General features: G+C 41.2%; 1 protein-coding gene across 1 annotated transcript; it reads right to left on the bottom strand.

Moving 5' to 3' along the window:
* Positions 1-25: 25 nt before the first annotated feature.
* Positions 26-20,474, bottom strand: hdlbpb (high density lipoprotein binding protein b). Its single transcript, XM_062444789.1, has 28 exons — positions 20,436-20,474; positions 17,001-17,080; positions 15,760-15,861; positions 15,120-15,271; positions 14,585-14,800; positions 12,970-13,176; positions 12,643-12,858; positions 10,467-10,673; positions 10,272-10,379; positions 9,868-9,972; positions 9,396-9,474; positions 8,770-8,909; positions 8,561-8,665; positions 8,327-8,440; positions 8,152-8,238; positions 7,850-7,981; positions 7,306-7,524; positions 6,912-7,133; positions 6,598-6,816; positions 6,212-6,353; positions 5,825-5,952; positions 5,586-5,690; positions 5,225-5,359; positions 4,781-4,924; positions 4,426-4,605; positions 4,209-4,325; positions 3,645-3,806; positions 26-3,531 (listed from the first exon to the last, which is right to left on the bottom strand). The coding sequence occupies exons 3-28, from the start codon at positions 15,833-15,835 to the stop codon at positions 3,439-3,441; spliced, it is 3,810 nt and encodes a 1,269-aa protein (XP_062300773.1). The 5' UTR covers positions 15,836-15,861; positions 17,001-17,080; positions 20,436-20,474; the 3' UTR covers positions 26-3,438.
* Between the last annotated feature and the right edge of the window lie 2,479 nt (positions 20,475-22,953).

Here is a 22,953-nt window from a genome sequence, read left to right as displayed (position 1 = left end):
ACAAAACCTAGTGGTACTTCTGGTTCCTTTTTTTTGTCAAATTTTATTTAGAGTAGGAAAAAAAAGTCCGGTCACTGACATGTTATTGCAGTGTTGCATACTTACTCAATCACACCTTTTTCAAAATGCTGTAGACTTATTACTCATTAAGGCCAATAGTGGGTATTTTCATAGCTTTTACAGAAATAGTGGCTGCTTCCGGGGCAGCTCTGTCCTGCCATTTTAAGATCAAACAACAAACATGAAGTAACTTCAAAAATGCAGCTACTCAACTCAGCCAAGATTTCCATAACTAAAAAATAGACAAATGACTGGGTATGCTGTCCCACAAACAAATAACGATGCCATAATTGTAGTGAAGTAAAGTAAGGTAGCACTGACATACATCTGCTGTATGATCCTGTTGGGTTGCATAGTCGGTTTTTTGTTCACTAATCAGCTGTAAAGACTCATTTTTGCACCAGCTTGAAATTTTAGATTGGACCCTGAGTTTCTTTTCTTTCTTTTTTTTAAATTAATTTTCTATTTTTGTTCTAATGTCCACTGACTTAATAGCTGTTTACTCTGGTTCTGAGCTCTTCACGGCCCTTTAGCTTCATTTTGAAAAGTAGTTTGACATTTTGGGAAATACTCCTTTTATTACTTTCTTGCTGAGAGATAGATGAGAAGACAGGTATCATTAATAATGGCCTCAGCACAACAACAGAGGCTATCAGAAACATCTATCACACAGCTATCAGCTGCTAGAAACATGATTAGAAATGATCAACATTTGCCAGAGTCCGGCGCATGCGCCTTCAGTTGTTGCCAGGCTTTTTGTTTTTTTTACTTTAATCCGAGAAAACCCACTCTACTCGGCCTCTGATTGGCTAGAACTCGCCGCCTTCGTTAGTCGGCGTTACATTACGTTGTGGTACGTTACGTCCAGCAAATAAGTATATCGGAGCGGCGCAGATGTAGCCAAGGTTAATTATAAACGTTCGTTTTGCTCCGAACAAGTATTGTACATCATGCACAGATCTCAAAATTGCCTTGAAGATACAACTTACATACGTTTTTTTGTGTGTAAGTTTTGACGTTACTTTGAGTAAGGAACGCTGTTACTGAACGCCAGAGTAAATAAGGAGTGCTGAGGTCACAACAGGGAATAGCTAGCCTGGTTGTGTCTAAAGTGGGAAAAATAACCATGGAATTATCTTGATAATTTAAACCGTAAACAAACAACAACAAAAGAACAACAAAAATGTCAGAACAAGTTTGTAGTTTTTTAGTTGGAGTTACTAACTATTAATGGTACTATTTCTCCACTAACAGTTTATCCATCGGCCCAATGTTTTCACTACGTAGCATCTCCTCTGGTTGCCTAGCAACACACAGCGCCAAGATAGAATGGAGTATATCCGGTTTGTCCTGTAAACTTTAAATTGTATTTTTTATGTTTCCTCTACTTCCTTTCTTTTGTACAAATATGGTACAGCATGTTCATTAGTAATTTAGAAGTCTTTGTGCTTTGAGATATAACCAGGCTAGCTTTTTACCCTGCTTCAAGTCTTTATGCTAAGCTAGGAAAATCAGCTCCTGGCTTTAGTCCTACTGTGGTGTCAATTTTCTCATCTAAATCTGTTATGAAAATATATATATTTCCCAAAAGGTACTGTGTTTTTTAAGACACGAGACAGGCATGAGGAAGCTTTGACTAGACTGATCGAAATCTGGGCCAAGAGTATGGATTAGCAAACAGGATTTGTGTCATTTTAAGTCTCAGAACTGGAAAAACAAAGGGGGCCGACAAAGGTTTTTACTACTAAAAAACATGTGAAACACTTGCAAAAGAAAAAACCCAAAAAACAAATAAGTGCAGCTGTTCATGTGAGTTTGATTTTTTTGGGAGTGGAGGTCAGATTTTAAAACAGCATTTTGTGTATGTTGACAGAAATGATCCAGTGTTCATAAAGAGCTGCAAGGTTAAAAACCTTCCAGAAGAGCTAGCTCTGGAAACAGCTCTGAGAAGAGAGACAAACAGACAAAGACAATGGATGTAAAAGTTTGGTTCAGCTTCATTCAAATATACATCTTAACTTCCACCCACACACACATACATACATACATACATACAGTCTTCCAAATATGCCAGAAACCAACAACAACAACAAAAAATCCCACACAATTTAAAAAAATAGCGAAAAATTCTTTGTACACTTACACATAACTACTGGTAACATGTTCCCGAACCCTGACGTACAACATTCACTCCCAAACATAAGGTTGTAAGCATCAAGCTACAGTGAGTGCTTTTATAAAAAAAACCCCTCATGATCACAGTAGTTCAAATAAAATGGCTCCTTTCTTTGAATAAATAAAACAGTGACACAAAAAAAAAAACGACCTTCGTAACAAAAAATCAGTGCAGGACTTCCATTTCTTTTTAAAATCATCATTTTAAAAAGAAAGAAACAACAAACAAACCAGAAAGTTGACTACAGCAGCTCCCAGCTCTGAAATAAATAAAATCGGGATTTACAAAACTTTTCCTGAATCCACGCACGCACACACACACACACACACACACACACACACACACACACACACACACACACACACACACACACACTCACGCAGCCCATTTCCTCACCTGCTGCACCACATTAGTGACATTAGCGTGAAAGGTGAGCCAACAAGAAACTTCCTTGTAAAAACCATAGGAAAAGAACCTTAAAAGATGTCATAGTTTACAAACTCTTCTTACACAGTAAAACACAGATCCCCCTCCCCTCCCACCCCACCCCATTTTTTTTAAAGTTTAAAAATCCAAGATTTTACTTGGATACACAACCCTCACCTCCCTGAAAGCGTCTTACTTCAGTTGTCCAAAGATTTTTCCACTGGTGCTCTCTGACTTCTCTTCCCCTGACTCAGCAGACTCTGAAGAGTTGAAACATTTCTAATGTACTGCAGTGGGGTGCTCGTTTGATTTTGTGAGGGGGAGAGGAGGAGGTGGGGGGGTTTGGCAGTCAGAGGAGGAAAAAAAAGGGGGGGGGGGGGTGGAGGGGCAGTTTTTGAAATGTTTCAGCGAGACCGGCAGGGGTGGTGTAACCGAGAGGCAGAGCGGGACAGCGATACTACGAAGAGAGAGCACTCGACGTTCTTTTTTTTTTGTTTTTTTGTTAACCTTTTCTCTCACGTGTGGAGGGAGGAGACGGACGAGGACAAAAGAAGGGATAGTTCTCCCGAAAATTTGTTGTGGCTGGTTGTGGGAGGACGCTAAGAAGGAGTCCACAGAAAAAAGAGAGACAAAGGGAAGTCACTAAATGGGGGGGGGGGGAGAGGGTAGGTGAGCAGCAATTTGATTAGAGATTTGTTTTGTCTCTCATCATCTACTTTACACAAGTTTGTTGTTTTTTTTAGCTTTTTCTTTAAATTTCGTCAAGGTGAGCGGCTTCAGAATTTCTTGGGGCCCCAGGCGGATGTTTGCTTCGGGGCCACGCCTGTCCCAAATGTGGGGAAATCCTCTGCGCTGCTCATGTCAGGAGCCTGGAACAAGCAGACGTAAAGGGGTTGATTATGACAGGAAAGGAAAGAGTTAAATGATGAATACTAAATAAATAAAATATGATGTGTGCCTTTCTTAGAGTTGTCTGTCCCACCTTGTTCCCTGCTGCGTTCCAGGGGGCGTCCCGCACCACAAAGCCCTTAGCTGGACCCCCACTACCATCGTCCAATCCTCCTGCTCCTCCTCCCCCTCCTCCATAACGTGACGGAGGCTTCATGTACGCAGCCAGGGTCTCGGTCTCTGTCACACTGAGCATCTAAGAGAGGTGGAGAGAAGAAAACTGATCTTGAAACAGGTTTTGCACGCTTCCTTTTGCTCTGCTGTTACCAACACGTGTAAACTGTGATCGTTGGTGGGTCCGTCTTCATTGTGAACTGAGTTATAATGACTGTAGCTTTTTAACTTTAGTTATTTTACTTAAGTGAGGAGTTTGTTAACTCTTAATTCTAGAAACTGCACCAATTTTTCTTATAAAAAGGAAGACTTAACCTGCATCCCTTTTCTGGCTTTGTCATAGTGCCGAGTCTGATTGTGTGAGATGTTTATAAATGCACTGGACGGAGCCAAGGGACAGACGGCTGCTGAGGATTTTGTGTTACTACACTCATCGTTTGCCTGTGAATGCACTGTGAGCAGATCTACGTCACTGTGAACTCACATATTCTTCCTCCAGGTTGAGCAGGTGGTCGATGGCGTTGTCTACGGTTTCAGGAAGGCCCATCACCGTCACTTTGTCGGGCTCATCAGAGCCCGGCTGAGGGAACCGGATATCCACCTGAACAAGACGTGAACAGGTTAAAATAAGAGTGGAAGCTGGTGAAAACTGAATTTAAACAGAAACAAACTCCTCTGTCTTCACTGGTGTCGCGTCTAACCTTGAACTCCTCCATCAGCTTGCGAATGGCTTTGCCACGGGCGCCGATGATGCGAGCGTGGGTCCTCGGGTCCAGGTGAACGTCCTGGCTCACCATCTCCTGCAACTCGGCCACCAGCTGCTGGATGGCCTGACGCGCCTCCTCCACGTTACGCTCGTACCCCGAGATCACGATCAGATCCTGGGAGGAGGGAGCGAGGACGGAAAGACAGAGAGTTCACCGGCAGGTTAGAAAGCAGGAAATAATCTGAGAATTTTATATCAAATTCTCATGATGAAGTCCGTTACTGAAGATAAAATACGTCCCGGTTTGATCCCACATCAGCTGCTTACAATTTAAAAGTCAACCCACACACCTGCTGCTCGTCTCCTTTGTCGGGGAACTGGATGCTGACGTCGTGGTCTTTCCTGATCTGAGAGATGACAGCTCCCTTGCGGCCGATGATCTTGGGATGAAACTTTGGCTCTACGGACATGGTTACCTTGAAGCTCCGCAGGGCCTGAGAGGAGACGGAGCAGCAAGGTTCAGTGTCATCTCAAATATCTTCACACTATCAAATATCACTTTACATATGATCTGTGTATTCACGATTTTTAGGTGTTGCACGAGAAAGAGGAAGTGTCAGTGTAGCTGTGAACTTTGTAGCTGGTTGTTCAGTTCTTTAGTTTAGATCTCCACAGCAACAAACAACAAGCAGAACAAAAGAAAAAGCTTCAGGTCTGTAATTGGGAAGCCACGTAGCAACTACTAGGAAGCAAGAGGAGCTTAATTTTTGATAACTAAACATGCATGTTTGTACCCTGTCCTCCTGCTCGGCCTGCAGTTCTTTGACCCTCTCCAGGAGACCCTGCTTGGCTCGCTCTACGTGGGCAACCAGGCCCGTCACCTTGATCACATCCAGCTGTTTCTCTGGCTGTGGCACCCAGATGTTCACCTGCATGTGCAAAACCACGAAACACTCAAACGTTGCCATTTTGAGTAAATCTTCTTTTCACTCAAAACATTATGAAAATATAAAAATATATAAGTTAAATAAATGCATATAAGTTTATCACAGCTGATGAGTAAAAAGGTTGTATCCTTTACCCAATTTTGACCAGCATTATTAAATGTAATTTAGCCAGCAGATGGCACCAGAGAGCCACAAAGCATCAGCTAACCTCATACTCCTCCATCATCTTCCTGATTCCACTGCCCTTCTGACCAATGATGTAGCGATGCAGCTCGTAAGACACCTCCACATCCTCCGTTATGGGCACCAGCGCCTAGAGGAGGAGGAGGTGGTGACACGATGAGTGGAGATGAGATGAAATGTGACACAGATGACAGGAGACAGAAAAAAGTGTAATCAAATTAAATGTTCTAAATAAAGAATATACAGAAGTTGAATGGCGCTTACCAGCAGTGCGGCTTTAGCCAGTTCACACTTCTCTGCTCGCCCAGAGATGACAATGGTGTCACACTTGCGGGGGACAAACTCTGCCTCTGGACTAACTTCTCCATTCTCATGTGGTGAAGCCTCCTGGCCTGTAATAATACCACAAAAATGTATTAAAACACCTCCTTTCTCTTGTGTCTTTTCTACACAAAAACATCATTTTGGATACAATTTGTACCCAAAATATTAACCAGTTAGCAGTTGACATAAACCTTGTAGACAAGCTGATAGAAAAGATAAACGTGAGTACTAATTTCTACTTAACGCTACTTTTAGAAGAATTTGTTTTGCGCTCTTCTTGTCGTAAATAGATGCAGCCACATTTCTCTTGTGTGTTGTGTTTCTGACCTGCGGAGCTGTCGTCTCTCTCGGGGAACTTGATTTGGACTTCGTGCTCCCTGGTGATGTACTGGATGCGGCAACCTTTAGGCCCCATGATAGCACGGTGGTGACGCTGAGGGATTGCCACCTCCACGCTCACCTGGGACTCCTGTACAAGAGAGGAGGAGGCAGCTGGGTAACACACTCAACAACACAACACTAAATGTCCCTGCTCGTATCGAAAATTTTAAATGTAGCTGGTGCTGACAGCGTTTCTCTGACCTTAAGAATAATTTAAATCTTATCATTTGATTTAGCTTCAACATGCCTGAGACCATTTCTCTCTGGATAAAACTCATCTCAACAAAAACACATTTTCTTATGACACATATTTGACTTTATAGGTTTTTTACCAGGTCCTCGATAATCTCCTGGATGCGTTTCTTTGCGGCGTCCACGCAGTCTTTGGCTCCCTTCAGTGTGACCCGCTGACTGTTGGCTCCCGTACGAGGGAAGCTCACCGCCACACCACCGTACTCCTCCCCCAGCTCGCGGAGCACCTGACCTCTCCGGCACACGAAGTGGCGGTGGTGGCGGACGTCCACTACCATGCTGTCCTCCACCACGTCGTCCTGGAGAGGGAGACGACAGAAAAGTAGTAAGAGGGGAATATTTGAGCTGAGAAAGAATATAAGAATGTTACCACTTTATTTGGGGATGTAATTACCAAGTTTTTGACCAGGCTCTCCAGCTCCTTCTGGGCCAGAAGAACAGCTTCTTCTTTCCCTACGATGGTGATCAGTTCCTGCTCTGTGTCATCCGGCGACGGGAAGATGATGCGGGCCCCCGTCTTGTCCCGTACACGGCGAATATTGGTCCCACCACGACCTATCAGGAATTTATGGTACTCTGGCTTGGCCTGCAGCTCAGCTGTGAAATTGTTGACTTGCTATAAAAGGACAAGGAGGAGGAAGTAGGACAGGAAAGGGGTGTAAGTAATTGCCCTCGGCTTCCCTTTTTTCTTCCAAGTAACTTCCTTATTCTCATCTTTGTCTTAATTCACTCCTAAATCCATCCATAGTTACCAATCTTCAAAACTTTCTCTCCCCCCTCCCACCAACCTTTTCTTCAGCCAGCTGCAGCAGCTGTTTCTTGGCTTTCTCCACCTCGCCGGCGGGCCCTCTGATGGTGACCTTGTCCGAACCGGAGCCCTCGGAGGGGAAATGGATGTGGACGCCGCCACAGTCTTCCATGACGGAGCGCACCAGGCAGCCCTTGGAGCCGATCAGAGAGTTGTGCAGCTTGGCTGGTATGGTGACCTCCGCCTCCTTAATGTTGGCCTGCAGGGATGAAGACAGAGAGAGTTTGTAATTATTGGTTACATCAAAATCAAACTAAGAAGGTTAATTCTTCAGTAGTTTCACAAAAAAAATCTGACATTTAATTGGTTCCACCAATTAGGTTTTACGCTTTAAATTAAGTAAGTAAATTAAGCATAAAAATATCAAGTTGTATTTTACTGCTAAATGTCTGAATATTTTCTATCACATCTTTTTGATTAATTACATTTTCAGGGGGGCAAACAAGGTGAAGTGAAAAAATGTTGTTATCTTCCCAGCAACTGTAGGCACCAAAAAAAGAAAAAAAAGACTAAAGATCTCTCACCAGTTCCCTCTGGATGGCGAGGATTCGGTCTCTGGCTGCCTCACTGTTGCTCTTCTTGCCTGTGATGACGATCATCTCAGAGTTACTGTTCTCTGTTGGCAGGTCTATCTTAGTGTTGGTCTCTTCACGGATCTGGCGGCACGAACAAAATCTCTTATTATCCATCTTTGACATAAAGTCACATTTTTTCTGGAGACAATATCTTAGAGCTGCCACGGTAACGATGAGGATTTGATACTAAGTTATAAGCTTAAGAATGCAAAATCTCATTCACATTTTCAAATAAGTCTTTAAGGTCTCACCTTTTTGATGTTGGCGCCGCCCTTACCAATGATGTTTTTGTGAAACTGCTTGAAGATGGGAACAGAAAGTGAGAAGCTATTCTCAATCTGCAGGAAAAAAAGAGGGAAAGGGACGCTGTGAAGTCGACAGTAATCATGTGTGATACAGATGATGAAACTCAGCGGTGGATCATACCAGGTCAGCAATGATTTTCTGGAGGAACTTGGCACATTTCTCCACCTCGTTCTTCGGCCCTCTCAGCTGGACGATGTCACTCTTCTGCGCCGGGTCGGGGAAATTGATAATAACCTGGAGGTTGATTAGATAATACTCATCATATTAGATTAGAACTGAACCATAAGAAATTATTTAACAATGATAAAGAGGTGTGATATGATACAGTAAGCATCATGGAAAACATTTATTCACCTCGGGGAACTTGTCTCGAACTTCTTTGATCTTTTCTCCCTTCTGGCCGATGATTGTCCGGTGGAACTTCTGCTCTACGATCAGGTCTTTGGTGCGCTCGTTTTCCTGGAAGCAGTAAAAAAAAAAAGGGAATAAATGTAAGTGATAACAAGTCTTTCTGCTACTGTGTACAGAGCTTTTTTTTGGCTAGATTTTGATCCGATTCTCACCATTCTCTGAACCATCTCGAGGAGTTCTCTGCGAGCCAGCTGGACGCCCTTTGGGTCCCCCTCGATCCGGACGAGGCCACTTCGCTCTGAGTCCTGGGGGATTCTTACCGACACTTTGTACTGCTCCTTGATCCGATTGACTGTTGGGAGGGTGAACGGAGAAGACTGGGTCACATTTTCAAAGATATGTTTTTTGAGAATCAAAAATTAACCATCTGTCGGCTCTAAAAAGTTCAAAAGTAGGTTTGTCTTTCGTGGAGCACACTGGCTGCATTCAGACAGTTGAAAAGAAATCTAATATTGATCAGTTTCATGGTTGAAAAGAAAGTATCAAAATGTAGAAATTTGCCTCTGGATCGAATCAATTTCTTTGATTTTTTTATGTTTTTTACAATTACACTTACAAGTTTAACTGCTTAAAGCATTTTAGGAGCACAGAACTTGATGCAGCATCTCTGAACTGATTGTCTGCCACTCTACCACAAATTGTTCTGTCTGATCTACAACAATGTGTTCAGTAGATGATTTCCTCCAAAGCACGTTAAGCCATCGTAACTGCATTCAGACTTTAAACCACAGCAGAGGTTTTTTTTCTGTTGAGATCAGAAAAACTGAAGTGTACTCACTGTTTGCTCCGTTCTTTCCGATGAGGTGTCTGTGGAAACGCTGGTCTATGATGACTTCGGTGTAATCCATCCTCACCAGCTGGACACACAGAGGGACAGAGGGAGACGTTAGACCGATACGTTTGTCAGTGTAATTTTAAACATGGAGTCCAAAGAAAAAAACAATCCTGCATATTACAACGCTTAAATCAGGTCAAATCTTTACTGTATCTCTCTCAGCTTTTCAAGTGTATTTAATGACAGACAAACATCAGAAATAAACTTATAACTCTCCACTGAAGAACAGCAACACATTTCAAGCACAATAACAGAGGTTACAACAATTGGATTACTACAACTACCTTAAAATAAATCATTAAATCTTCACAAGATTAACAGAAACGTGATGATTTAACAGTTGTAACACAGCAGCTACACTGAAACTCAACTCAGATGTAAGATCAGCTGTGTTTGTGTGTGTGTGTACACTTACCAGGTCCTTGATGATCTCTTGTATCTGGGCCTGAGCCAGCTCCACCTCCTCTGTCGGCCCTTCAAGACTGATGCGCTCCTCGCCGTCTGTAAACTCTATGTGAACCTACACACAAACAAACACACACACACACACACCAATGAATCAGAACCAATCAAAGACCCACCTCTCCTCTCCCACCTTGTCGTGAGCATACGTAAGTCCTCTTACATGTGTATTCATGGTCCTATTATACAAGACACAAGATCCGACACACTACTGTAATATATTCTTTATCCTGCATGCTCAAAGTATTTCCTGTCATATTGCAGGAGCAAGAATGTGGGATTTGTGTATCTCTGGTTTCTAACTCAGCCCATCAGTGCTGGTATTCCTCCATCCCTCTCATCATCCCCTCCTCTTACTCGTGGCAGCTGCTGAGTGATCCGCCCGATGTTCTGTCCTTTCTTGCCGATGATGAAGCGATGCAGCCAAGCCGGCGCTGTCACCTCCACCACCATCACACTCTTAGCCTGCGCAGCGACAAAAGGTTTTAATTATGGTTTGAAAACGTTAGAGCAATTGTTTGACATTATTTTCCTCCTCCTCCTCCTCCTCACCTTGGCGTAGACTTGCGTGAGCGCCGGTCCCAGCTTGTCAGGCTCCCCTCTGAGGATGATGGTCTCTGAGCCCGAGTCCAGAGGAGGCATCTCTACGGACACCCCCGTGGTCTCCAGGATCTCCTGCAGGGTGTTTCCCTTTGGGCCTATGATGTACTTGTGCTGCGACTTCTTCACCTCCACAGAGATGGTGGTGGTCTTCCTCTTCTGCAGGGTAGAAAAAGGAGAAGATTAGAAGTGATGAGCGGCGCGGAAAGGATGTCCGTGGTTAAGAGGGATGAAGCGTAGTGAGGGATGGGCAGGAACACGAAAGGAGACAGAAAGAGGGATGAGATACAGGAAACGGGATGGACAGAACAGATTGAGTTGGCGTGAATAGATCGGAAACGGACGACTGAGTGACAGAAAGACAAGAGGAAATAATTGGAAAGAGGCGAGCAGTGAAAGAGAAGAAAAGACACTGAGAAGAAAAAGAATAGAGAGGAAAATAATACATTTGTTTTTGCCTCTCATGCATATGCACTAAATGACATTAGCATTCTCATCCTGTTGTTCTCTGGTGAAATCCAATTTTCTCTCCACATTATCTCCGGCTTGCCTATCACAAGCTATCATCTGGTATACACAAAAAGAAACACACACTTCCTCTCCAGGTTACATCCATCCATCTTTTATAGTTTTTTGTACACTTGTGTGAGAAGACATTGGTGTGTGTTTGAGAATATGGTGAACATAAAGGCTCATCCTCCCAAAAATATGTCATCACATATTATTTATGTGTAAAACAGTAACTTTAACATATTTTATCAAAGATGAAGCTTTAAATCCTGAAAGTAGAGTAAACGAGTGATCAAAGAGAGACTGTGGTAAAAACCAGAGAACCACAAATTTAATATCTGCAGCCGGAGACGTTGTGGGCGCCCCACGTTTCCTCAATGTCTAAAATGCAAATCCAAATCTGGCACAGACAAACTGCTGTAGTAAATTACGGGATAAGAGACGCAAGTCCTTAGTAAACAAAAAGAAGAATGGTGGGTAAGGATCTTAACAAACAAGTCAGCCTCCGTCTTTGTGGTTCTTGTCCTGCTTTTCGTACTCTTTTTAGATTTTTTTGCTTTGAACTTTTGATGAAAAGGGCGAATATGTATTGTTATAATCAGCATCATTACTATAATAATAGAGATCAAACACATTTTCAGGACTTGTTAAAGGGGATAAATAATGCACTTTTTTTCTATATTTCTATTCTGCGGCTCAACTGGAACATATTTGCATGACTTACAGTTCACAAAACTCCTTATTATCGAATACTGGCTCTTTATGCCCTTCAGTTCAGCCTCAGTCTGAAACAGGCTGTTTTAGCTCATGTCTCTTTAAGGCCCGCCTCTCTGTTCTGTTCTGATTGGTTAGCTCCCAGAAGCTTCATTCATTATAACAGCTTCATAAACATTTCACTTCTTTTTCTCATTCTGTACTCTAACATGTGAATGGACAAGGTGAAAATCGCGTTGAAAAACCTTTGCGACAAATGCTACTGATGGCTGTTTGTGGGCATGTGCAAACAGTCAGACGTCATCAAGAGGAGGAAGTAGCGTTCAGGGCAGGTTGACGCCCTCAATTTTGACTTGCAGGTACCACTTTTACAGTCTTTCCCCTCAATTTTTAGAAGTTTGTCAATGTCTAACACTGACATCCATTAACAGTATTAAAAAAAAATTCGATATATCATAAAAATGTCCCCATTTAAACAAATCAATAGGAAAGCAATGTGATTAATGCAAAACAACTGAAATAATACATGACAGCAAATGGATCATTACCCAAGTGGATGAGAGAGAAATCCTGATAATTATACCAAACAGAAGTCATCAGATAAGCTGCACCAAAGCTTCTGTGCCCTGACTGCAAACGTTTGATCATTCTCTGTTCTTCATTTTTTTACTCAGATAACAGAAATAAGCTGTATCTGGATTTAAGACTCCTGTTGTGCACGTGGAGATAAAAGCGCTGTTTCTAAAGCAGAGGCTCGAACCATTAATCACTTTAAAATGAATCAATTTAACGTTATAAATCATTTCTACACTCATGAGGTTTTAAAAACGGGGTTATATGATCTTGTCTCGACTTTGTTTTTCCTCTAATTGAGCGTCAAGAAATTGTTCTCGAGTGAACTCACCTTGTCGTCGTAGATTGCTCGGATACGGTTGAGCGCCAGGGCTACTGCCTCTTTCTCCCCGGTGATGACGATCTCGTCCTTGGGCAGGCTGGGTGGAGGGATGCTGATGCGGGCGCCCGTCTCCTGGCTCAGCTCCTGCACCAGCCGGTTGTGGGCGCCGGCGATGAAGGGGTGGAAGACCTTCTCCAGGGACAGACGCTCCACCGCACGCTTGTCCTGGTGAATGTGAGAAGGAAGTCAATCAAACAATAGGATAAGTAAATATTGGTTTTATAGTTTATATTTTTTAGAAATCACACCAAATATTTAACGCCCCCTTCAGCTGACCTGTTCAGCAGAGATCAGCAGGATTTCATGGCGAGCCTTCTCAATACCCTCCTTGGTGCCGGTGATGCGGATGTTGGCGCTGGGGTCGTCAGGACGTGGAATAGCGATCTTGGTGGCGGTCTTCAGCTCCAGCTCTTGCATCTTCTCACCGTTCTTACCGATGACGAAGCGATGGTGCTCCTTGGGGATGGCGACTGTAGCAGAAGCCTGGGTGGGGGCAGGAGGAAGTTTTGGAAGTTTCTAAAGAGTTATATCTGCATTGTTACACACTGAAAACTGGCAGTAAATCATTGGATTAGGGCACATTATCTTGCCTGAACTGATGTGATAAGCATTATATAGATCTCTCTACGGATTTAAGGTTCAGACATATCTGTAAAAATCCACAATTTCTGATGGTGAAGCTTCAGTTTCCACTCTTGTTAGTTATCTAGTTTCTCACATTTCTAGTTCGCTGAGGACAATAATTGGATTGAACTCAACAGTAACAAAGAAATATGTATATATGTTTTACTTCTATTCATACTCAGTAAGAAAACAAACACAAAACAAAACAAAGGTGTTCGACCTTGTGAGGAGGACAAAGAGTTTCTCTGCACTATTGTATCAATAACTGCAGCTCAGCTAAACAGGTGGACCTGGAAATCAGCATGTTTGTTGCTGAGGCCCAGAAAAAGCCCCCCTGGGAGCTGACGGTCACTTTCCAGCTAAACTTTTTTTTATCCCAAAGCGGCCTGAATGCACAGATAAGATTTTTCTATCTAACAATATTTGTGTATCTCCTAACTTTTCATTTTGCCCTGGGATTGAAAAACAGCAAACACAGAGAAAGGTGACGGATTGTCACAATAAAAATAGTTTGTCTAAAAAGCCGAAGTGATGACGATGTTCTTTACTACTACCTAGTAAGAAAAAAACTTTGGTCAGTGATGTTTTTAATGTTACTCCCATTCAAGTCAAAAATCTTGTGTTGAGATTTTCATTTCAGTCATTTAAAGGGGCGCCAACTTTCAAAGCCTGTGAAAAGATGAGTAATGTCTTCTGCAGCTCTAGAAAGAGCTCAATAATTATAAACGTTAACCCTGATGATGTCATGAGGGTTATTTCTGCTTGGGGTTTTAACAGACAGTCTGCATTACAAAAAGGAGATGTGAGGTTTGAAAAAGGTGCCAAAATAGGGTGCAGGGGGTCTGCTTAAAGGCAAAAAACATATATATACCTGGTGAGGTTACAAAATACAAAGAATTCATAAATATAAATTATTCAACATCAGCACATGCTGCGCTTGAAGCTATATAACCTCATACATTGTGTTCAATAAAGAAACAAAAAGGGCAAAAAGTCATTTTGCTCTTGCTGACAATCACTCACGTCTGACTGCAACTTTGCAAAAAATGCTTACAAAAGTGAATCAGAGCTTCAAACCAAAATAACAAGGTTCTGTTTTCCATTTTATCTTCTAGAGTATAATGAGATGTACTACACTTAATTTTGCCTGTTTAACCTTTCTTTAGCTTTAGTCAAGAAAACACCCCTGCTGGGCGTTCGTTATCCCTCATCTCCACAGTTTCAACGTTAAACAAACTATAAGCACCAACAGCCGCGGTGAACATACCTGTGTCTGCAGGCGAGCTACGATTTCCTTGCGAGCCTTCATGACAGAGTCCAGTTTGCCCGTGACCATGATGGACAGGCCCTGGTCTTTGGCTAGAGACAGCTCAATGTGGGCTCCGGTCCGCTGCATGATGTCCAAGCACACCTTGGCCTCCTCGCCCTCCCCGAACTGGCTGTTATCCTTGTAGCGACGTTCCTCCAGGGGCACATGGAACACCTGGAGACAGAAGAGGTTAGAGGGGAGGTTCAAATTTCGGGCAGTGTGTCTCCTTTGCTCATCTTCCCAGAACAGGTGCATTTTATTGACCAGTACTGCTGCAGCAAAAATAGCCTGGGGAAAAATTCAGTTACAGTCCCCAACACTTTGTCTCAAGAGTCTGAACAGTATATGTGTGTTTACATTTTTAACCTTCATAGTTGTTGTCAATACAAACTGCTTTCAATAGGTGTGTGTACTTTTCTAAATAGAAGTGTCTGTTTGTGTTTGTGTGTGTGTGTGTGTGTGTGTGTGTGTGTGTAGTTGGTGGCTGACTTACCTGGGTGATGACAGAAGCTTTGATGGGCCTGATCCTGCCCCCCCACGCTGGAGCCGGCTCCCCGGCCTTCTCCCCCGGTGCCCCCTTCTCCGGCAGCGGAGGGAAGGCCTCCAGGTAGGTGGGGATGTAGGCCTCATCCTCTGGGACACAGCCTGCACAGGAGAGATAGACGAGAGACGACAAGAGGTAAAGATGAAGGATAGAGCAGCCAGTGACGATATTAAGATTACCAACAAGTTTTTATCCGTGACCCATCAGGGAACTAAACTGCTGCATATCAGGCTAATATAAGTACAACCTTAACCTGTACATGTGGAATATAACTGAGTGCATGTACTAACTCTGCTTTTATATCTCTGTTTTACACTATTTATTGTTTTATTCATCATTCAGACTGTAATGTGTCTACTTGTCTGTAGTTTTATGTTACTCTTCGCAACAATGGAGACACTTAATTTCGTTGTACATTGTGCACTGACAATTAATTAATTGAAGGAAGGAAAAAACTTAGAAAATCATAACTGTACTGAACAAAAAGGCACACAGGGAAAGTTCTTCACCTGATCTCTTGGGTTAATATGCATAGTATTGGCTTGGACTAGCAAAAAACCTTCCTAATTGAGGTAAAAACAGCCATTACCTGTAAGCTCCTGGTCCTTGAGGCCACTGCGATGCTCTGCAAAGCTCTCCGGGGTCAACACTGCCACTGAGCTCATAGTTCAAGACTTATTCCGCTATTCCACTAAGACAAGGGGAGATGGGGAAGGATGGCGTGTGAATAAATTAGCAATAAATGGAACATTAGAGGAAGAAATTAGCTTTTGTACCTGCATAAAACACAACACATAACTTGATGATAAACCTGTTTTTAAAAAAAAGAAGCCCATTTCAAAGTGCGTCTCTACCATTGTTCCTCTTCACTCACTTGACTGCACCGTTGTATACTCCCCAGGATCTCTTTCCCAGAAGGACCAGGCGTTGCCTCTGTGGCATTGCTACAATGCACCGACGGCACTACGCTACACCTGAGCTGCTCCAATTAACACTTCACAAGTCTCACACAAACACAAGGTGCCAGGAAGCCTCAGGGACAGGGTTATCATAAGTCATACGCTAGACGGAGCAGCGCTGGACTACAAACAACCACGGCTGACATTCCTTGTGATACAAAATCACAGGATCTTTTTCTGCTTACATTGTAACGGCGGGACTCCCCTGAGCGTGTGTAAAATGGAAATCCAAAGGAAAAACAAAACCTACAAATCCTTGAACTTATCCTCTGACTCTGTGTACTACTTCAACTTTGTTAACATGAAGACAGTCTTGAGGTTTAGGGAGGATATTGCAGTTTTTTGGCTGCAATTAAACTGTAAGAATTTTCATGAGGCTTATAAAAATGTGTCCTCAAATGACCTATTAATAAAATAAAGCAGGTTTTAGTCTATTACATCTTTTACTTTGGTTGATCTTTTGACAGTCAAGATGGCTTTCTTTTTCACTCTGGGGGGAAAAACAGACTCGCGAGTACATCCCCTCACTGTGCGACTGTGCTTCTGGCTGAGCACAACAGTGACTTTCTGTTATTATCTAATATCTGTGAAATGTTCCAGTGGGATCAATGTTACTTTGTGCTCTCAGTGCGTATTCACACACATCATAAGTGCCATGTGAAATCTGCATGTGAGACACTGCCTAACCCCCCCCTCTCCTTCTTTAAAAGTCAAGAAAAAAGAAAGGCACAAGATGCATCTCAATGAATAAGAAGTGAGCCATGTGGGAAATATAGACGTATGCAGTGATGCTGTGTTTAAGCTGTGTAGGAGCAGATCGAGCAGAAGTAGATTAGTCTAATAACGTTGTGTAAAGTGAGACCGGGCTTACCTGCAAAAGGTCAATTGCCAGAGAGTCCGTCCAGTTAGCGGCTACCGTAAGCGCTTCAGTGTGAGTGTGTTTTTCAGCTCCTGGGTTAAAGGAAGGATAAATTAAAAACAAAAGACTGAAAGTGAACACTGTCAATCAAACAAAAAGCTGCACAGCACAGAAGCCGGGTTAATACTGTAAACAACAGAGCTGCACTGCACCTTATACTGCTTGGATCTGATTCACTCTCTTCCCTTTTTCCCCCCTCCCCTCTCCACATCTCCTCTGCACATCGTCCCTCCTTCACAATCACACGAATTCAACAGCGCAGAATAAACTGTGAGCGACGATAACTTTTACTTGGTGATCATAAAACATAACGCATCTGCCTTTTTTTCTCTCTCTTCCTCGTGTGCCAGTTCAGCCCCTGATGCCTTCTATTGAGATCACGGAGGGAAAATTACAAACCTCGAGCAGCCAGTTGGTTTGTTTGTCGTCACAAACTCATGCTGTGCAGCTAAAGATTGTTCACTTTGTTTTAAATTCAAGCAAAAATGCAAAAGTTTGCACAGATACTGAACATGTCAGGCTGACGTTTGAGGAAATGTGTCTTAAATGATGCACAAGACATCCAGAATATTTGTATTGTATTTGTTGAAACTGTGCAGCTGCAAAAAAGTAAGTTGTTTTAAGATGGAATATTTCACTCAATGTAAATAGCACCTCATTCAGTGCAGAATTATAATATAAAGTGTATAATTATTATACACTGAATGTACTGTAATATTATTTTATGAATTAAACAACCTTGAAAAGATACTTAAGAGGAAACAAATGAGGTAATGGTGAAATTTAAATTTACTTCAAATGTACTTTAAATACTAAATACAAGCACATGTTTAACATACTTGAGTATTCTCTATTTTGTACTACTGCGTGTTAAACTTAAAATTCACTACATTTCAGAGGCAAATATTATACTTTTATAGATTACAGTATCACACCATAATACCCTTATACAATGCTTTGTTACAGATTAAACTACCAAACAGTGAGTGAAGAAGCTCAAATTTGCTTCAACTCAACCAAGTGGAGCTGCTTACACATTAATACATCAGTAATAATGACTGAAATTATAATATAAGGTAACACTGATTGGGTTCTCCTTCTAGTTTGAATACTTTGAAGTACATTTTTCTGATAATACTTAGTTACCATTTTAAATGTAGGGCTTTTAGTTTAAATAAAATATTTTAAGCTGTACTGTTGTTATTAGTTAAAGTCTTCCTCCACTCAAAAATGTGTTTGTCTTCTTGTTCCTTCAGTAGAAAGTTTGAGCTTCACTGTGCAGGATGTCGCATGTGCAGAGTTTGACACTTGTAGTTGTTTTTACATTGAGTTCCTCTGTGCTCATTTTTAAGGGGCAGGCCTACGAGCAGGATTTGTGACCTCACAACTAGTGTGGAACTAATCATGGTCCAAATTCAGCTTACACATAGTGCTAATGCAATAACCTCAGTATTGTAATACCACTATGGATGACAAGCAACCACCTCAACTGCGCAATGTATTGAATGTGTGGTTATTCCCCGGTCCACACCTGGAGCTAAGCCCTCATATCGGAGCCAGGCTCAGAGTGAGCTGACCTGGGGTCGGTGCTGATGCTCGATATCTTAAAAACAGCGTCTGAATGAATCTTTTCTCTCCATTATGTTTAAACTCTCCCAAGTCACTGTGCTGCCAAGCAGGCTGCCATTTAACCTGTTACTTAAAGCAGCAATCATTCAATCTAAAGGCACATCCAACCAAACTTGATTTTCACAAAAAAACTAAAGCTGCATGCCACACCATTGAGCCACCGCCACTGAGTCACAATAGAGGAAATTCCTTCACTGTGACAGCCCGACTTACACAAGTCTGATATGGAAACTTGTCCTGTGTACATACACACTGAAAACTGACTTCAAAGTAACTTAGTAGGCAACTTGTGTCCTGCAAGTAAACTTTATTTAATTAAACATATTTGCATAATTCACTTCTCTCCAAATTTAGTTTATAGCCAGAGTTTATAGTTTATAGCCAAATTTAGTTCATAGCCTCTACCCCTCTGGCTATTTAGTTTATAGCCAGAGGGGTAGAGGGGTCATATATACAGTCACCGAAAACTTCATTAGGTACACCTGTGTAATTTAATTCAATCCAATACAACAACTCTGCTTTAAATTCTACTTTTATGAAGTTTATATAGTTTCAGTTTTTGTTAACATTGACGAAAAGGTGATAATTCTGCTTTATGTTTATTACTGTGGTGGTACTAAGTGGTGGTGACGCACTGGGGTGCATTATATTGACTGATGTTCCTAATATTTTGCCCCCCTAATGTATGTTAATGGATGGACAAAATATTAGAGACACCATTCAGTATAATGCACCAATGTACCATCATCCACTATGACCTCAATAATAAACAAAGTAAAATTATCACTTTTTATGAGAATATTAAAAAAAAAAACTGAAAATATATCAACTTTATAAATGTAGAATTTATATCAGAGCTGTTGCATTGGATCTCATTAGATTGCACAGGTGTACCTAACAAAGAGTCCAGTGAGTGAATATAGAGAAACATCCAATGTTCTTGTACCTCTCTCTTATAAGGCTTCTTATCTGTGTACCAAAGGGCTAATAAGAGGGGCTGTAGAGTGGGCTGCCTTGTCCTTATACTTATTTGAAGCTGCTTAGAAAAGGTATTATTAGTGCAAAGTGAAGAAACTAAGGCTGTGTATAGTAATCTGATCCAGTGGATGTAATTTTGAGGATTTTAGCAAGATGTTTTGTAGAAATAACGGTTATATATAATAGCTTATATATAAGTTATTATTTAGAGTATTTTATATACACATTTTATAACATGGAGCTTTAATGGATGTATCTGGTCGCTGGTTAAGGGGTTAAATAAATAAATGGCGTTATTATTATTATTATTGTCCTATTGTGGAGCATCACCAGCTAACTTAATGTTGGACAAGCACATGGACAGATAGGGTTGAAAAGCGAGAAGGAAAGCAAGGAGGAAAGACACAAAGAGCACTTGGCTCATTTAGCAACGCAGTTAAAGATGCTAACCTGCAAGCGACTGTGGCTCTCAAAGCGGCCGTGTTACCGATACAGCTACACGGCTAAAGTAACCTCTGCTAGCGTCGTGCCCCGACCTCAGCCGGGGATGATTAGGCGCAAGGACTTTCTGATAATCGGCTAAAAAAAACAAGCCAGGCGGACAGATAACCAGCTCCAGCGCGCTAGCTGTGGTACGCTAACCTTGCTAACCCACCGGCTGCCTCCCGGTAAAGAGGCGCACCGGCTTTTTATCGCTACCGTACACCGGACTCTGACTTTCACCCGCCGTCTTCACGTTTAAATAAAAAAAATAAAATTAAAATAAATAAGAAATCCTACCTTATAGAGAGAAAGTGTAGCAGAGGGTGTGTGTTTGACAGGTGATGGTGTAAACACAGATGTGATTGGTCTAGGAGCATTTCCTCTGCTGGCGGAGCGATACGTGAATGCGCTGAGACTCACCGAGCATAAACGCCGATTGCCGCAGTATCTTTGCGCAGCAGGAGCATCCAAGTTAAATAGATCCGCGTCATGTTGATACCTCTCTCCTCGCTTTGAGGTTAAATTCTGCTGTTATAGTTTCACATGCGGTGTCTTTGAATCATAATTGATAGGTGACTAAATATGTCAAAGTTTCAGCTCCTGTAAAGTCTCACACCAAACTGACCGGGTCTACTTCTCATTCATAAGGGCCCGTTTTATGCTCCACAGTCATCTGCACACATCACACTTAACTTAAAGTTATATGCAGCCTAGATATTATAAAAGCCTATTTTAATCAGATAAAAATATAATATAACAATAGTTATATAATAATATAAAAGTTAATAATAATAATTAAAAAACAATAATAATAATTACTTTATTTGTATAAATGATGTTTGTATAGAAGGTGGAATATAAGAATATACATAACAACAGAGATAGTACATAGCAAAAGTAGCTGAAAAATTGATTTTAAAACAATAGTTATGCTTAATAGTTATATTTATAGGTTATGCCTAATAAAGTTATAATCAAAATTGAATTGAATGATATCAAAGTGCTTAAAAGTTATATAATGATATGATATAATTTTGATTTTATAAATCAATTTATTAAAGTACATCAACATTATGAAATAGCAGGGTTGAATTTTGAATTATTAGCTCAGAGTCATGAAATGGTAATTAAAAATTATGATAGTAAATCAAAATTATGATATTGTTAGTCCATTATGTGAGATCATGTCATAATTGTGAAATAGTAAAGGTCTAAATTTGAAAATAGTCCGTTTTTCTATGTTTATGATGTTTAACTTTTCATTTTCTAGTGATAATTGATTCTTATACCACCATTTACATTCCTATATATCTTTTTCCACCATTCGTATGGCAATAGAAACAATAAAACGTCTAAAAATTCATCACTTATAAGTGAATAATAATATAGTTTCAACAATTTAATGGACACATGATGTTTGTTCCACATGAGGGCGCTAGGTGGAGGTAGTCGGACATTAAGGTAAAATACAGAGGTGAGAGGAGGGACACATGCAGGAGCCAATCACCTCCCTCTGTGCACCTGTTTCGGCATGTAGTAATCCTCAAGACAGGTGGATTCATGTTCTGAATGTGATCATTTAACTGCTTCAGTAAAAATAATGAGAATCTGTCCTAAGTGCAACAATTCAGACTGGGCTTGTTTTAGAGCAAACTTTAAAGTAAATTGGTATAGTATTTTATATAACAGTACACAAATAAATACACAAAATACATATAGATTGTTTACAGGTTTCTGTGATGTCAATTTATTAGAAACATGCGTCAAGTCCAGATTACTCACACCGGAAGTGACGGAATTGCGGCATTTTGGCCTTCAAAATAAGAGTGCTTGGCCTAATATACAAAGCAAAATCATCAAAGCAAGATCTTTGGTTGAAAAAAAGTGCACAATATACTATCATGTAAAATAGGATACAGATACAATATCTTACAAGAGTAAAAGAGACAAGTTAAGAATAAAACAGACATGATGTTTAAAATGACATTTAAAGAATATAGCAAATTGTTAAACAATTAGGCCAAAAGGACTTGTAAAATAAAAAGTCAAGATCCATGGTATGTATGTATGTATTAGAATTTTAGTCAAATAATTGTAGAGATATACAGAAGAACTGTAGGAAAAACCAACATGAAGTGTCTTAGTAAGGTGTTTGGCCACCACATGCTGCCAGAACAGCTTCAGTGCTCCTGAGCATTGATTCTACAGTGCCTGAGCTCTGACTGAAGCTCTATTTGTTGTGACCCTTCTCTCTAAGGGGACAAATGGGTCCAAACCATGCCAGCAAAATGACCCCTACTGTATGGGTCAAGTATTCAGGCCTGCACGCCACACATGTATTTGCCCAGTTATTGAGAATATGTTGAAGGATGATCATCTGACCATAACCGTTTTTTCTCCACTGAGCTCTCAGATTTGCTTTCATTTTTGTAATGAGGGGTTTATGCACTCCAACCTACTTTAATATCACTCAATATGTAACTGTGAGCAGACTGTTCTAGCTGACAGCCTGATCACGTCCTGCATTGATCTTCTCAGTCACTTGAGGAGGAGTTGCATTTCAGTTTTTCCTAATCCTAATGCACAAGCACCACAATTATCAAATGTGTACTGCAGACCACACTTTCTGACCTTATGTCTTTCCCATAGGTCTCAACGCAGATGTCACTTTAGTCACTGCTCCTAATGAAAAACCAACCAGTTGAACAGTCTTTGTGACTCCTTCAAAGTTGCTAAGATCTATTCTTCTTGCCAACTTGATACAACATCAGAATCAAATGGGCCTGCTCAGCGTTTTTATACCTGCCACAGGGCA

This window comes from Scomber scombrus, chromosome 23 (genome assembly GCF_963691925.1).
Source record: "Scomber scombrus chromosome 23, fScoSco1.1, whole genome shotgun sequence".
NCBI lineage: Eukaryota > Metazoa > Chordata > Actinopteri > Scombriformes > Scombridae > Scomber > Scomber scombrus.
Note: the sequence above shows the minus strand (reverse complement) of the source record. Positions and strands in the feature narration are given on the sequence as shown.